Source organism: Zosterops lateralis (genome assembly GCF_965231275.1).
Source record: "Zosterops lateralis genome assembly, chromosome: 15".
Taxonomy (NCBI): Eukaryota; Metazoa; Chordata; class Aves; order Passeriformes; family Zosteropidae; genus Zosterops; species Zosterops lateralis.
In genome coordinates, this window is record NC_139775.1 from 1,006,505 (window position 1) to 1,023,357 (window position 16,853).

At 44.8% G+C, this 16,853-nt stretch overlaps 1 protein-coding gene across 1 annotated transcript; it reads right to left on the reverse strand.

The window, feature by feature from the left end:
- Positions 1-720: 720 nt before the first annotated feature.
- Positions 721-16,808, reverse strand: DRC3 (dynein regulatory complex subunit 3). Its single transcript, XM_083872289.1, has 13 exons — positions 16,633-16,808; positions 15,743-15,916; positions 14,221-14,337; positions 12,709-12,875; positions 11,983-12,129; positions 10,673-10,792; positions 9,465-9,590; positions 8,021-8,188; positions 4,902-5,033; positions 3,562-3,634; positions 2,607-2,749; positions 1,122-1,253; positions 721-960 (listed from the first exon to the last, which is right to left on the reverse strand). The coding sequence occupies exons 2-13, from the start codon at positions 15,897-15,899 to the stop codon at positions 847-849; spliced, it is 1,596 nt and encodes a 531-aa protein (XP_083728415.1). The 5' UTR covers positions 15,900-15,916; positions 16,633-16,808; the 3' UTR covers positions 721-846.
- Between the last annotated feature and the right edge of the window lie 45 nt (positions 16,809-16,853).

Below are 16,853 nucleotides of genomic sequence, written 5' to 3' on the forward strand. Positions count from 1 at the left end.
ATAGGGGTAAAACCTGGGCTCTGGCCATCTTCAGAAGCCCAGGGCATGATGAGCTGAATCTGTGTTTGACAGGCAGCACCAGCCACGGGGTTTTCTGAGTCCTGCTCTGTCCCTGGTGTGCATACACAGCCACCCTCTCGTTTAACCTTCCCACCTTCTCCTTGCTGCCTGGAGCAGCACCACCCCGGCCAGCATCATTCCTCAGAAGCTGCCCACAAGCGAGCGTGGTGGCAGCGGCTGTCACCGAGCAAGGAGGGGAATTAATGACTCCTCGCTTGGCTGTCGCGAGCAGCGGCGCGTGAGCTCCTGTGGAACCATTGATTTCCCTTCCTGCTGGCTGGGGGCTGCTCTGCTCACGCTGCAGAAAGCCGCTTGTGAGAGAAGGGGTGAGAAGATGAGGCTCCCAGGCATACAAAGCCCCTGCCAGCCGTGTGCTTGCTGAGCTGGAAACCTGCTGTTATCTCAGGGGTGGTTTGATGGAGAGTGCTCCTCTCCCGAGCTGCTGCCTCGTGCCAGCGGCTCACAGGTTCCTGCCACTGAGCTCGCAGGTACCAAAGCTTTCAGGCATGATATGCTACGATGATTTGGTTCAATCAGCTCACAGCTGATCCATAACCCCTTGTGACCAGGTCTGAGCTGTCTGCACGGGCTTCGTGCCAATGTGATGGAAGAGACAGGGCTTTGGATGCTTTTCCAGAGTCAAGAAGTAGCTTTTATTTGCAGTTTATGATAGGATGGAAGAAATATGCATTTGGTCTGAAATGTCCCAGGCAGCTTCGGTGTAGAAAGGCAGCTGCTCCTGCTGGGGGCCATCCTGTGTGCCCCAGCTGAGGCAGCTGCCCAGCCCTACTTCGTAGGCTCCACGATCACTGGGTTATCCAGCTCCTTCTGCAGAGTGTTGATGAAGCAAATGATCTTTTTGATCGAGGCGCGGTTTCTGTCACTCTCAGTTTGGAAAGCCTGGACAGATTGAAACCAAGCAGTGAATCTGCAGGCGTGTCCAGCTCCCTGGAGCACAGAGGGCTCTAGCAAAGGTCTGGGAGTATCTCTCCTCACAGTGCCCCTGCCACTTGGGCCAGACTTGTCTGTGCCCCATCCCCCTGAGTGTGAGGGTCTCTTACCTTCTCTGTCTCTGAGTTCTGCCACTTGTAGATGTTGCAGAGCATGTCGCTCTCTCGCTTATCAATCTTCTGCAGGCGGATGTGGTGGGACACGTTGATGGCGTTGACAATGGTGTTTTTGTCTGTGAGGAGCTGGGAGGTAACGTGACCGGATGAGAGGAGGGGGTGAGCACACAATGAATGAGCAGCACAGCAGTGCTCAGAGGGAGAAACCCTCTGCCTCAGCCTGGCAAATCCATACTCATCAGGCTGAATCCAGGGATTTATCCTTGGCCTTGCTATGGTGTAATGAGGGCATTATCCCTAATACAGCTGGGGAAACAGAGGCAGCACCCTTGGCCCCACATGCTGGAACTGGGAGTTCAGTGCAAGCAGGGCTGCCATGCAGCTGGTGTTGAATAAAGTCTGTATATGCTCCAGCATGCCTGGAAATGGAAAATCACACTTGGAAGGGATTCCTGCACTGCTGGCACTAGCTGTAAATCTTAATTTTTGGAGAGTCCCAGCTTCTAATGGAAGCAGTGACTTCCCTCATGGCTCTAAAATAGAGGGTGGCTTCGCTAACCCATAATGAGTCTCCTCCTGCAGCCAAGTGCAGCTGTTGGGTAAATGAATTCCCTTCTCCATGGGAATGGATGGCAGTGAAGCAAAATGGGTGCGCGGCAGCGGTGCGGAACCGCCACCATCTGCACAGGCCATAAAGCAGCAGCTCCCCCGGGGGCTCAGGGGTCTGGTTTGTGTCTGTCAGCTCTTGATTACCTGGAGTGACAGGGGGCTGGGATAATCTGGACAGAGCAAAACCACAGCTAATGCAAATTCAAGTAATTTAGCCACTAAATGAAGGAATAATGGAGGCAAAAAGGGCAGCAGCACTGCTGAGTGGCGCACTGCAACGATGTTGGTGCTTTTGGAAAGATTTCTGGGATCTTTGCTTGCACAGCAAGAGTTAGGACTCGGTGGAAGGCTCCATTTAAAGTGTCATGTCCTGCCTCCAGATCAGCTCATGGGCTCGGGAGCTCCAGGAAGAGATTTTGAAATCACTGAGGCAAACAGAGCCCCAGTGGAAGAAATTCAGAGCAGTGTTGGGATTCTGCTGAGGGAGCAGGGAGAGTCTGAACAAAACCAGCTGTGAGGGAGTGCAGCAAAGATGCTGCCTGAGTGCTTGGAAATCAGCCAGAGCAGTGAGTTGTGCAGGAAGCAGGAGAGAGATTTCCTCAGCACCTCTCCTGGGCTGCTGCCACCAGCTCTGGCAATGCCCAGGGAAATCTGCAGTGCAGTTACCCCCTGTCCTAGTCAGTGGAGATGTCCGGAGGCACCACAGTTCAGCCAAGCAGCTGGACCCTTTAGGAAGGAGGTTTTGCTGTGGTTCAGGTATGGCTCTGGCAGCACTGAACCTCCTGGAAATCCTGTCCTTTCAGAGAAGAGGCTATGGCCTCATTTTCTTGCCTACTCCGTCACAAAGATAAATTGTTTTGGTGCCCTCACCTTTCGAACATCATCTGGCAAAGCATCCTCTACATCCTCTACATCTTCTCCAAACTCCTCCTCCTCCAGTTTCTCCATGGTGGCAAAGATAATCTCCATCAGCTTTTCATGCTGTCCATTTTCCAGATCCCGGCACTGGCTGAATGTACAGAACATGCTTAAGGAAAAAGCTGACCACACCACTCATCTGTGGAGATTAAATGACTTCCCATAGCTGGGACTGAGTGTCTGCACAGGGGGATTCTGTATAAATGAACCTGGCTGCTCCCAGAAGCTGCTGTGGCATCAGGATATCAGGACACACACTTTCAGTTCTTAATCACACACTGAGTCTCATCCTTACTGCCAAATATGTGAGAGGACTGAGAGAGGACCTAAGATTTCAGGGAAATTGGAAGGGGTCTCCCGATAAAAGCTAAGCTCTGAATGCAGTGCAATTATTTGCACCAGGCCACTGGATTTCTAGATTTAAAGGAGTGTGACCTGACACTGAAACACTTCAGTACTCTCATCTAACTTTTTTTCAGCACACATAAAAAGTACAAAAATGAACACCATTTAAAGCATTTTCAAGAAGAATTGCAGATATTTCATTGACTGCTATGGCAGAAATGTACCTAGAAAACAGTCTAACCAGATCTTCACTGTGTTTTGTCTTCTCTGCATAGAGAAGAAAGGAAGATTCCCAACAGGGTGAAAACTTCCTACATCCTACAGACTTTCAGCACAGTAGAATTTAGATCTTTCTGTGCTCTCCAGAGTTTCCAAATAAAGAAGCTGGGCACCTTAAATGACCATTTCTCAAAGCTGGGAAAAGATATTTTCTTTCGATTAAAATAAAAAATAAATTAAAAAACAAAAAAAAAGTTTTTATACTGGTGGCTCATTTTTGGATTTAGAGGTGAGGTGTGGGCGCAGGACTGGGAGGTCCAGGTTAACATACTGTGAAAAGGATATATCCCTTGAATGGTTTCAATGAATGCTGATGCTATGACATCAATGCTTCTTTTAAAATCCTGTAACAGTTCCTTAACAGGGGGGAAAAAGGGGAAATATCACAATGAAAACTTGCATAAACATAACAGGGAGTCAGGGAGTCTAGGAGGAATCTACAATTTATTGTAATTTGGTCTCGCTGCTGTTATTAGCACAGTCAGAAACTGAACTGCCTCGAGCATTTAAAGTGTTTTCAAAGTGCTGCAAGATTTTCTTCCCTTCTTCAGGGACAGAAAATCAGAATCAGCTTTTTAGAGGGAAGTTGACTGAATACTACCTTTACGCAGTCTCTGTTTCAGGTCAGCCTTCCAGGCATCAGAGTAAGCCAGGGGATCCTTTGTTACCCTCAGCTAAGCAATGCCTGGAGAGGGCTGTATTCCCACACTCTGCCATGCTGCAGCCTCCTTGTCCTTGTCTGTATGAAGAGCCTCTTCTCAGAAGCACAACCCCTGCCTGGGCTTTACTGCAGCTTTCTGGTCCTCAGAAATTAAAATTGCTGCTGCCTATTCCCTCCCCCAGAAATGGCTGATGGAGAGTCTGTGAAGTGTTTCATTTAAATGTCTTAGTACCTGAATCCTGCAAATCCAGCAGGGCACAGAGGGAGAAATGTATCTGCTCATCCCACAAGTGACTGCAGATAGGTGAGGGCCAACCCAGAAAACACTAAAAAGGCACAATCCTGATGCAGTCAGGATCCATTTTAAGCTGCTGCTTTCTACCATCCACACTCACAAAAGTAAACTGCTGCACACAGGCCACAGCTCCTGCCTGCTCATTTTTAAACAGATTACTTTGGGTTTTTTCCTTTGATGAAGATGCACATCAGCAGCCCTGCCCTAGTTTTTGAGGAAAAGTCTGGGGAGGAAAAGGCAGCTATTATGCAAGCAAATGCAGCAAGCTGAGCAGGAATGTGTGTAATCTTATAGCAAAGATCAGCTTCAAAGAATGACACCTCTAGAATTCCAAATGCATACCCCATGCTATGCAGCAACTTGTGCAGACCTATAAAATGATTGCACAACCTCCCTGTCTCTAAAGTGTGGGAAACCAGCTTGGATAAATGTGATGGACATACTGGATTCTGCTCTGAGAAACAGAAATCTGCTGTAAGTTATCAATTTCCAGGACCTGATCTCACTCTCCTAACTTTGATCAGAGAAGGGGACAAGACATTTTCCTGAGTGGAAGTCCTGTGCCCCCCTCTTTGTGAGTAAGGTGTTACACAGGGCTGCAGTGACAGAGAAGTGACCCCCCAACGTTATGGCTGTGAGGTCTCACAGGTGTGAGCTTGGGTCTCACCTCCAGGTCGTTGGATACCAGTGCTTCCAAGGTCATGAGTGCATCCCACAGCTGATGGACGTTCTCCTTGCCCTGGGCTCGTTTAGACTCAGCAATATCATCACTCCCAGCCTGATAAAGCTCATCCAGCCTCTGAGCAGAGAGATACATGAATTACTTATAGTTTGTGTTCAGCACTCCATCGCAATTTAATTAACTCGTTACATGTGTGAGAAAAGTTCCTGCTGCTGATTAACTGAAATGAAATGTGATGATTCAGGGAAGTCTCTGGATTTACATAGTGGGTAGGCAACAGTGCTGAGGTTTGCTACTGCAGGGGGATTGGGAAAACTCTTCCCCATCCTCTACTCAGCAGACTTTGCTCCTTCAATGCTTCCAAATTTAGTTCCCCTTCATTTCAAGCAAAAAAAGAGAGAAAAATATTTAATTCTTGACATTGCTGGCTGTGAAGAAGAAATTAACAAGTACTTCAGAGAAAGGAACGCAGGCCTAAATCGTGATCCACTTCCTGCCAAGGAGAATCTTGACTGACTTCAGTAGGGTCAGGATTTAGTATTCTGAATATGGAATACCTATCATTGCCTGCCTTCCTCTTAAAGCAAGGATTTATTGCCCTTCAGAATTATGTATTGACGTCACTTTTGTATCAGGCAAGATTTATGTTTTCTTGGAAAAAAAAATCCTCTTGTGCTGAATGTGTTATTTTCAAGTCCATTTAAAATCAGTTAACAATCAACTGGAACCAAGTGTCTATAACCCTATATATGTTTTATTATGTCTAATCCACTTCTCCTGAGAGGGAATGGAACGGGGTGAAATAAAGAATTCTGTTAAAAAACCCTGCCAAGGCTTGTGTCTGGAAATGGGGTAGATTACCCAAACTTTGCAGTCTTAAAAGGGAGAAGGGGAGAGCAAGGTCTCTTCTATAATGTGAACAAGTTAGGAGGCTCAAAAGGCTCCAGAACCACTCAAGTTGCACCTCTGGGAGCAATAACTTCAAAGTTCAAGGCCTTTAATCCTACCCTAACCAACTTCAGAGAGCACAGTGATTTTACAGGTTATCCAAGTTTACATGAAAGGATTACAGACAGACAAACAGCCCTAAGAACAGCTCACAGATTGCAGTCTGCTGGGGCCACTGTGCCTTTTGAACTCCTCCAGCAATTTTAAATGATGGGGAAACGATGTTAAAACACTGTGTTTGGTTTTGATACCAACTCCTCTAATATTTATATGAAAACTGGCATGCTGACCCCTGTGTCCTGCTTATAGGGAATCACAGAATCCCAGAATGGTTTGGGTTAAGAAAGACCTTAAAGATCATCCAGGTCACACCCCCTGCATGGGCAGAGACACCTTCCACTGGACCAGGTTGCTCCAAGTCCCATCCAACCTGGCCTTGGACACTTCCAGGGATGGGCAGCCACAGCTTCTCTGGGCAACCTGTGCCAAGGCCTCACCACCCTCACAGAGAAGTATTTCTTCCTAATATTTAATCTAATTTCTTCCTAATATCCCACCTAAGCCTCCCTTCCTTCAGCTTAAGGCCATTCCCCCTTGTCACCCTTTGCTGCCCAATCCACAGCTGAGCCTGTAGGTCAGACAGAGGTGAAGGGGTAAAATCTGGCCTCAGCTGTGTTTCTCTGGGGCTTGTTGTTGTTTCTTTGTTTTTGTAGGTTTTGCAGGGTTTGTTTTGCTGGTTTAGAGTTTTTTATGGAAGGTATAGTGAGAACTGAAGCACAAGTTAACCGAATACTCATATCAAACTTCTGGTTGGAACGAGATGATCTTTAAGGTCCCTTCCTACCCAAACCATTCTGCAGTTCTGTGACTCTGGTAGTGCTGGCAGCTCCTAGAGCTGCTGGATGCAGATTTCCAACATGAGTCAGCAAGGTTCAAGGCCCCGCGAGCAGAGTGACTCAGCAGCCATCAGCCTGTGACAGGCACTGAAATAAAAGTGACCTGGTTTCCAGCAGGAGCCAGCGCTCGTGACTCTGCTGGTGTCACTTGTCAGGGACTTGCTCTCTCAGCTGACAGTGTTACCAGGCTTTAGCCCTCCCATTTTTTTAAATTTTTTTTTCCCCTGTGGAAACAAAACCATGATCTATCTATTATACACGGTTAGAAAGGGATCCAGCTAGAAGCTACGCCCTGAACAGCCACAATGGGTGGCTGTAGTTGAGCAGAATGAAAAGAGAGTTTCTGCTTTAAAGGACTAGAAATACATTCAAATAACTTTCTCTAATTTTTTTTTTATTTTGGTTATAGTTCCTTGAGCTGTTGTTGAGAAAATGAACTGAAGCAGAAAATTACTTGAAAATAAACTGAATACCCTGCAATTTCCCTCCTTTTCTTCCTGGTTTGTCAATGAAGGAAGAACTATTGGAGGCTTCAAAAAGAAGGGGAGTAGTAGTAAACATCTATCTATCTTAAAAATCAACTTTATAAAAAAATATTTATACTAAAAGGAAGGTTGAGCATTTCCATTTTCTTAAATATTGGTGAAATATTGGGGAAAAAAAATAAGTTAAAACTGTACCCTGTTCAGCCACATTTTTTCTATAAACCCTTGAAGGACTTTTACCTTTACAGATGATAACATTATGATATATTAATTTTTTTTCTACACTGAATTTCCAGTATAGATAAAGCCTGTGTTAGCTGATTGTAGTTTGTCCAAAGGGTAGAAATTCCCTACATAAAATATTTTAAAACTTTTCACATTATGCCAATGACATTATATTAGCTAACAAAACTATTTTTCTTTTTATAAATTTATGTTGTTAAAAAGATATATAGAAATATTAGTGACTAAGCACTGAAGAAGTTTCCCAGGAAGGCTGTGGAGTCTCCATCCTTGGAGATACCCACAATCCACAGGGCAGCCTCCTGTGGGTGGTCCTCCTTGACCAGAACTAGATGACTTCCATAGATTCCTTCCACTCTCAACCACTCTGTGATTCTGCCATTAGGGATCAAGTACTGATTTCCATTACAACATTGTCAATCCAGAACAATTTTTCTATATTTAATGGAGCTACCTCCATTTTCAGCACAATTAAAAGCTTGTATAGGATGTAGAGAAATCACATATCAAACAAATAAAAGTATAACATTACCCTTTTGTTCTGACTTTCAAAGTCTGAGATTGTTCTCTTGCTTTCTTGCTGGTTGACTGTCAGAATTTCATAGAATCTTTTGTAGAATTTGGAGACTGTGGCTTCTCGTTTTTCATACTCTTCCAGTCCATAGTTGTACAGGTTCTCAGAAACTAAGACAAACTCCTTCTTGAATGTGACAGCAGAGTCAAGGTTTTTAGCTTGTTCAGTGGAGCAACACGTTATGTTCCTCTGCCTCCGCAAATCTGAGCAACAAGAGCTATGAACTACTTTTACGTAAACTCTGTGGTTCTTGCTGGGAGCTGCCAAATATTCTGTCTGGGGCAGGACTGGGTCACCTATTCACGTTTTATGCATAGGGTTTTGCTGCCTTAAGGGTATGGAGAAAGCTGTGGCAACTTGAGGGGGGGAAAAAGGCCTTGAGGAAGAGAAGAAAATGCATTCACTTGTCTGACTCTTCTGACACAGCAGCAGAAGGAAGCCTACAACCCTGTCTGTCTTCACAAGTGTGAATACAGCGCCTGTGTAGTTAATAAATACAGCTCTGGAGCCCACAGCCAGAGCACAGAATAAACTACTGACTTGGTAGCATCACAAAAATAACGTCAATTTTTCTTCTGCTATTATCTTGGAAATGGAATTGTTTCTGGAGTCTATTGTAGTTAAGCTGTGATGCATTTTTCCCCAACAGTGTAATGCAATTTTAAGGAAGGTCAAGTTACTGGCCTTGACAATACTCTATTAATCTGAATGAGAAAAGAAAAAAAGTGTCTGCTTTCTGCTCCCCCGCATAGGAGCAATGATCAGAAAAATGTGCTGGCCTGGAAGCTTCACGTTGCTAGTTCTGGCAGGTTGTGAGATATGCGACTTGTATCGTTCTGATTAGTCTGTTCCTATCTCCTACCACTTCAATTTCAACATGATTTTAGCGACTGTGCTCTTACAATCTAACCAACAGAGATTTATCTTCCAGCTCATTTTAAACCTTAAGTGGATTCCAGACTTAAAGAACGCACAAAGTCTTGATTCTTGAAGGGTCAGAAAAGGAGGCTACAGAAATCGTGTTTGATTCAAGGGAGAGAAAAGGAATATGGTAATTACAACAGTGAGAATTTAAAACGCTGGGATCTCATGACCCGTTGGGGATAGAAATGAGTAGTTTTACAAATGGGATGTTTCAAGCTGGGCTGGCCAGCTCGCCAGTAATATAAACCATTTGTTTGGAGCCCTCATATTTCACAAGATACCAAGCCTTAAAGCTGTCAGTGGTCTCACAGCCTTGTAGTGTAATTTTTGGTACCATTCCAAAATTGAACACAGACTGTCTCAGATCTTAGATCAATGCAACTTTTAGCTCTGGACAAAAGCAACAGATGAAGAGTCCCTGTGGATGCACTTCCTTCTTAACTCAAGGCATTACCTTTTAGTTGGAGGTATTCCAAACCCAGGAAGGATATGCCTGCAGCAGGTCCTCCACTGCAGGGATGGCAGCCAGTTGGGCAACTTCTCTGTCCTCTCCATACAGATTGTCAAACAGGAGTGATCCATTCAGGTACTCAACAAAGGCTGCCTTTGAAGAGAAACAGAGCAAAAGAAGTAAAATAAAGATGGCAGCCTGCTGCCAGTCCTCAGGATGTGTCTCTCCTATAAGCACCTCAGCAGCAGCAGAACATTGGTGCAGACACAGTTACATAAACACAGCAGAAACACCATCCAAGCCATGAAAGCACCTTGCAACTGGAGTGAAACCCATCCCAGGGGTTTTGCTGCTACAACTCTGCAGCCAAAGGATAGAGCACCTGTTTAATCTTGTATCAGATCACGGAACCATAAAAAGAGTTGGGTTGGAAGGGACATTAAAGATCATCGAGTTCCAACCCCCTGCCACGGGCAGAGACACCTTCCTCTCTCACAGGCTGCTGCAAGCCCCATCCAGTCTGGCCTGGAACACTTCAGGGATGGGGCAGCCACAGCTTCTCTGGGCAGTTGACAGTGTAAGACATTACCATATACAAACATTTATTGCAAGACTATTTAGCCTTTCCGATAAGGAGTCACTGAACCTTGGGGAGGAACAAAGGGAAAGGATGCAGGCATCCTCCCTGGCACTAAACACTAAACTTAAGCCTCTCTGATCTTCTAGAGGTCTGGAAAACAGAGACAGGCTACAACTGAAAGCACCATTCCACCTGATCTTGCTTTCAGTCCAGCCACAGGACTACAGTGATCTCTGAAAGTCCTGGAGAGTTTAACCATGAAACTAATGAAAAGCTTAACTTAGTGTGAAGGAGAAAAAAAAAGTCACTTCACCATGAAAATGTTAACATTTCCCTCAGACCTGTAATTTTCTTAATCTCACGTCAGGCTGATAAGCTCCCTGGGTATGATTTACTATTTAGCTTTGCAGGGTCTCTATCTGTAGTTTCATTGCTCAGCCCAAAGAATAATGTTCCCCCATGTCATGTGTATTCCACAGCAGTTCCTGTTTCCATCCAAAAGATAAGATTCAGAGATCAGAGATTAATCCCAGCCTTAGTTTTAGCAGAGTCAATGTTAACCTCTCATTAAATCTTCAAGCAGGGAAAAGACAAGTCAATATGTGTTGTTCTTCTTTCTCCTGAGACAATACACAACCAGCCAAAGAAAACTTACCTGCTGGTACTCCAGCTCTTTCTGCTTTGCCTCTTCTGTCTCCTGCAGGGCAAGAACCTCAGCCTCCTCTTCCTCCAATGGCTTAGTAAGTTCTTGATACTTTACAGTTGCAGCTTTTCTCTGAGAAATATAAATAAAATATTTGTATTAGATTATCCAACATTGCTCAACGAGTCTGGGCATAAGCAACTGATCTTTCTAGAACATACACCAGAGTGGCATCTGCATCTCAATTTCCTCTTGAGCTTTTTATTAATGTACTTATGAAGTTTCTAATCTAATCCTCATCCCATTTTTTGCTGGCATATTGCTCTGTTTCTGCATTCAATGCATGTGAGATAATTCAGTCCCAGGAAGCTTTTCTCTCTCCATTTTCTCATCTTTAGAGTTGGGGGTTTTTTCTCCTCTTTTAGCAGGAAGTTCTATTTTGACTTCTAGAATTTGAGCTCCACTTTGATCAGTCAGCGAGGTTAATACATTTTCTAGGGTGGAGAAGGCTCTTTGGAGGAGTGGATGGCAAGGTAGTACCAGGGGCAAGAACCTCATTAGCTTGAAACTGAAGCTTGACAAATTTAAGTATGCAATTCTCTGATGTCCCTGATGAACAGGGACTGCATTCCATGACCTGGAAAGCCCTTCCAGTCCTATAGTAAGAGCAATGTACATTCCAAGTACAGCTCCTGTTCTGTGCCAAGCAAATTTACAATTAATCATGTCCTTTGGTTACTAAAAAAAAAAAGAACAAACTCTGAACAAAAATCCCCATCTTTGTTCCTTTGAGCCCTAGGATGATAAAGCAGTTCTATAGGTTACTGGTGAGGATGAAATGTCTTGTTCTCAGAAATCAAAAGTGGGAAGTGCATCCAGACACCTGCTTGCCTGGATTGTCAGTTTGCTACTGAAACAAATCACTCTGTGAGCATCAGGACCACCAAGGCTCCTTCCCCCTGGATCCATGTCTCAAGACTGATTTCCTCTGAGATTCTCTAAGAAGACTTGCACTCACACTGCAGCCTCTCTGTGGCAACATGAACCAGGCCTCCTCTCCCACACACAGCTGCTGATTTTCACAAAATCTGTGAAGACATCATGCTTCTGACACCTCTACCTCTCTGTCAGATTTGACAGAATTTGGCCTACAGGTTCACAGCTGTTATGTGGAAGCAGAATAAACACTGTGTGTTTCTGTGAGCCTGATTTCTGCAGGGAACCTGCCCCCAGTGCTGGAATATTGCTGGCACACCAACAAAGCAAAGGCTCTGTAAGATGCTGCTGCCTGATTTCCCAATCAGGGAATGCAAAAATCTCACCGTGGAGTGACTCACGAGCTTGAAGTCCAAATACACCAGGCTTGGAAGATGAGCAACAACAAACAGCCTGTAGTGCTCTTTGCTGCAGAAAGGGTTCCCACTGAGGTTCAGTGTCCGTAAGCTTTTTAACCTCCTGAGACAGACAACCTGTGCCAAAGGGAAAGAGCTCTGTATTTCCCAGTGCTGGGGAAACACAGCCTTGGAATTTATTGCTTTTATTACAGTTGAGTTGCAATATGTATTCTGCTCTGCTGCCAAATTCACATGACAGTCAATTAGGAGTTTCTAATGCTTTGGGGAAAGGAAATACTTAAATTCACTTTGGGAATATCTAGACAATGGGTGGAGAGAGAAGACAGCTGGGGTGCACAAATCACAGGTCCTAAATTGCTAAAATGCCCTCAAAAGAACCCCAAACAAATCCTGGTCTCCCCCATTTTCTCATATGTAGCCACTTATTCCTTTTCTAGCTTTCATGGCAGCCAATAGAAATTTACCATGGCTGAGAGCAGTCACAGAACTGGGCCCCCATGAGTCAATAATTTAAAAGAAAAATGGCCGCAGTAAGCACTTAACACCAGAGGACCAAAACCATAGCTCAGACTACTTAGAAATCCTAAGGAAAATTTTATCACCTAAAGAGGGGCTTGGACACAATGGCAAATGCCAGTTTTAGAATATCTGATCCTTCAACAAGGAATATTTACAAAGCCAGGGAACACTCACATCTTCCAGAATGGTCAGGTTATTCTTCCCTATGGAGAAAATCTGCAGCTCTTGCAATGTGTCCATGTGCTCAATTTTAGATATTCTGTTACTGTAGAGACTGAGGTCCTGCAGTTTGGTAAGAGTATCCAGGCCTTCAATTGCTTCAATACTGTTGAAAGACAGGTCTGGGAAAGAAATTAGAAGCCAAACATTAAATTATTTCTTGGAGAACATCCTGATTTTGCCCTTCAGTTCTGGATGTAGGAGTTTATGTACAGATTTTTCTCAGGGGTGGTCCATGTCCCACAGGAAAGGCTCAGCATTAAATCATCCTTTATTCCCATCTCCTCCTTGCAATTGTCTGTGCAACTTTTAAATGAAAAGAAAAACTGAAGTTAGTCCATGCAGAGTCCACATACACAGCCTGAAAAGGACTTCTGCTTTATGGGGAAACACAAAACAAGAGGTGGGGAAATGCCCTTAGAGGGGAATTTCTGTGATAAATCTCACACTGTCCTGTTTCTTGCAGACTTTGTCCTGCCACACTAATGCCACAGTGGTGGTCACTCCCACAGGACCAAGATATGGCAGTTCCCTGTCAGTGGAGTTATGCAAAGGCTCACTTTAGCTGCTTCACTAATTGAAATGTTCTCTTCCCCTGCCAGAACATCTCTCCTAACACCTACACTCACCGTGACTAAAGGCAGGATTTGCCCTTGGACTAATACTGAGCAAACCAAGAGTCCAAAAACAGTTTATGAGGTCTCTTGGGTGGCTGAGACACTTGTGTAGCAGCAGCTGAACCACTGCAGCCTTTGGGCAAACAAAATATGTGAGTGTGCTTCCAAACACTCTGCTTACACTGATCAGTTGGTGATTCACAAGTGCATCACTCATCTGTGGAGCAGAACAGTGCAGACAACTGGGCGGAAGAGCCCATTAGACATTTCACAATGTGCTCACGAGCTGAAGCCCTGCATGCTGAGGATATATTTAGAATTCCAGACAGCAATGAGGCTGCAGTTCCAGGGAATGCTCTAAACTGTGCATCTGTGTAGCTGCAAGCAGTCACACAAGGCTACAAGGATGGGCACTCCTTGGGACAACGATGACACTAACCCCTTAAGGATACAGGGGTAAGGATGGTGGGTTGTAGGCTCTGGAATGCATGCAGCAGCTTTGAAAACAGAATGCAGGCTTCTAAATCACAGGGATGTTTCCATAAATATTCCTGAAAGTCACCCCTAAACACAATACAAACCTTGGAAACAGCCTTGAAACCTCAGGTTCCTGTTCCTGCCACACCAAATGTATTAAACTCAGTTTTTAAACATTTGAAGGATTGTTTTGCAGCTCTGATACTCAGGCATTTTGACATTTGACAGTCAAATAAGGAGACACACAGACAGCTGACAGCCTTCCCAGGGTAAACTCCTATCAGTCGTGTTTGAGAAGGAAGGTGACATCCTGGTTTATCACAGATTGCTTTGCACCTGTGAAGACATCCACCCTCCTCTGCCTGTATCTCACCAAGCCATACAAGGTGAACCAGAGTCTCCAGACCTTCTATCTTCTCAATGAAGTTGTTGTCCAGCTGCAGTTTAGTCAGATTCTCTAATGGCCACAGATTAGCAATCTGCAGGATGTCTAAAGCCACGGGAAGAAAAATAGAAAAAAAAAGAAAATTGCTTTTCATGTGAGACAGCTTTGTTTTAGCAGACACGCTGCCTTGCACCAGGAAAACACATCCAGTCTTGCCTCCAAAAGGATTTTCAGCATGTGATGAGTGCCCTGGAGAGCTCAGAGGTGCACTGGCTGGACGAGATTTCAATGAAACAGCCCACTTAACCTCAGTGTCCTGCACCAGCGCACGCTGCTCATCAGTGAGGCCAATGAGGCGTGCAGGGGATGCTGACTATGGCCCTGCACTCCAGTGGCTTTATGAATCCACTACTAGGAGGCCTTGACCTTCATTTTCCTCTCCAGCTCCAAGCAGGAGGTTTGGGATGAGACTCTGCTTTTCTCTGCATTTGCAGTCTAGCGGTGCCCAGCTCCTGCTTTTTTAAATTACTCTCCTGCTCCCAGGATTCTCATCACAGGAGAGGAAGTTGGAGTCTACTCTTTCTGTGAAGGCTGCAGTTTAGAACTAATCAATATCCCTGCATTTAGTTTCCTCCAAAAACAGAATCACAAGGGCAGGCTGTTAGTCACCACAGCAAAGCATCAGGACCAAGGTGACAGGAAATACAGAACATTCTCACTCCCATTTCTCTTTCCCCTGCAATTGCTTCCCAGAAGATTTCATCTGCTGTCCTGCTATCCTTATTTAGTGAGTGCACCATAAACCAAGGAATATTCACACAGTTCTGGATTTTGTAATTGCAAACAAATCTATGCAGGATCAGGTCAAGGGAATCTTTTCTAAGAAAATCAACCAATACAAATATTATTTTACTGGAGCAAACAAAGAATAATCAACAGTAGATTTTGCATGTGAAATTACCCCCCTCCCCCAAATACTCAAATTTTGAGCCAAACGTTCTTTTTTTTTTTTTTTTTTTTTTTTTTTTTTTTTTTTTTTTTTTTTTTTGAGTGCAAGTTTACAACAGGTTTGACAATAAGAGGCAAGCCATGGTAATGCTATGGATGACCAGAGAATGCCATCAGATTGGACTGTAATCACCATAATCTCCCAAACAGCTCTCACATAATCACCAGCCATGGCAGGGCCTGCCCAGGGCTGGATTTGGCCACTGAGGGGCCCAACAGGCCTGTGGCCTGTAGGTGTCACCACAATATAAATGTTAAATGAGAACAGCAGCGACAGTAAGAGTGGGAAGTGAAGCAGTTTTGAAGTTACCCATCAGCAAAAGCACCCGACTCCCTGTGATGCTGCTCCTTTGTACAGGTATGAGCAAAAGCCCAAGTCCAGACGTTAGTTTTCACATAATAAATTCAAGCTAATAACGGTTGCCTCATTGCCAGTTACCCATTTATTCTATTACCTTCTAGCAAAAGAAGAGGCAAAACATGTATGTATTCTGATACTCACTTTTAAAGCTAAGTTGTAGCTCTGTCACAGCCTTGACATTTGTATTTTCCTGTCTGGCAAGATCTCCAAGGTCCTCTGGACACTTCTCTTCAATGGCTTTCTGAATCATTTCATCATCAATAATGTTTGGCTCAACATTACTGAAAAATTGACTCATTGTGAGACGAAATCAGCCTTAAAGGACAGAAAACACAAAGAAATTAAATCATTGCCTGGCTACTCTTTCCAGCAGTCGTAGAATTGCAGAATCCCAGAATAGTTTGGGTTGGAAGGGACATTAAAGATCATCTCATTCCACTCTCTGCCATGGGCAGGGAAAACTTCCACTATCCCAGGGTGCTCCAAGTCCCATCCAGCCTGGCCTTGGACACTTCCAGGGATGGGGAATCCACAGCTTCTCTTGTCAGCCTCTTCCAATGCTTGACAACCCTTTCAGTGAAGGAATTTTTCATGGAAATTTAAATATCCCTAATGTTGCCCTGTAGGCAATGAGATTATTTGTCTTTTTAGAACTGTGCGGAGTTAATGAATCACTGTGAAGGACTTGCTTACACTTTTACACTTACACTTTTGCTTGTGTAATATGTTTAAAATTACAGAGTAAGTTCTGATTTATTTTTGCATAGGACAGCAATGATAATGTCAGAGTTTAGAGAGTTCTGCTCTCGTTATGGCGTTTCATTAACAAACCAAACCTCTCTGTAACAGTGTGCAGTACAGACCGAGGAGCAGCAGGCTCTGGATTTATCCATCCTTGACCTCTCTCTCTCTTTCTTGTACGATCACAAAATGGTTTGGGTTGGGAGGGACCTTAAAGACCATCTTGTTCCACCCTTGCCATGGGCAGGGACACCTCCCAGCATCCCAGGTTGCTCCAAGCCCCGTCCAACCTGGCCTTGGACACTTCCAGGGATGTGCACTTGTCCAGCGTCTCTTCGGTCAATGCCGGTACAACCACCCCTGCCCGGTAGGTGGGAGGGGCCGCTCTCAGGACCCACCGAGGCCCAGATCCGGGCCCATCAGGCCTCTCACCCGCAGGTCCCCCGGGGTCTGTGTCGGTTCCCGGTTCCCGGTTCCCGCCCGCGCCTCAGCGCCCGTCGCTAAGGAAGCC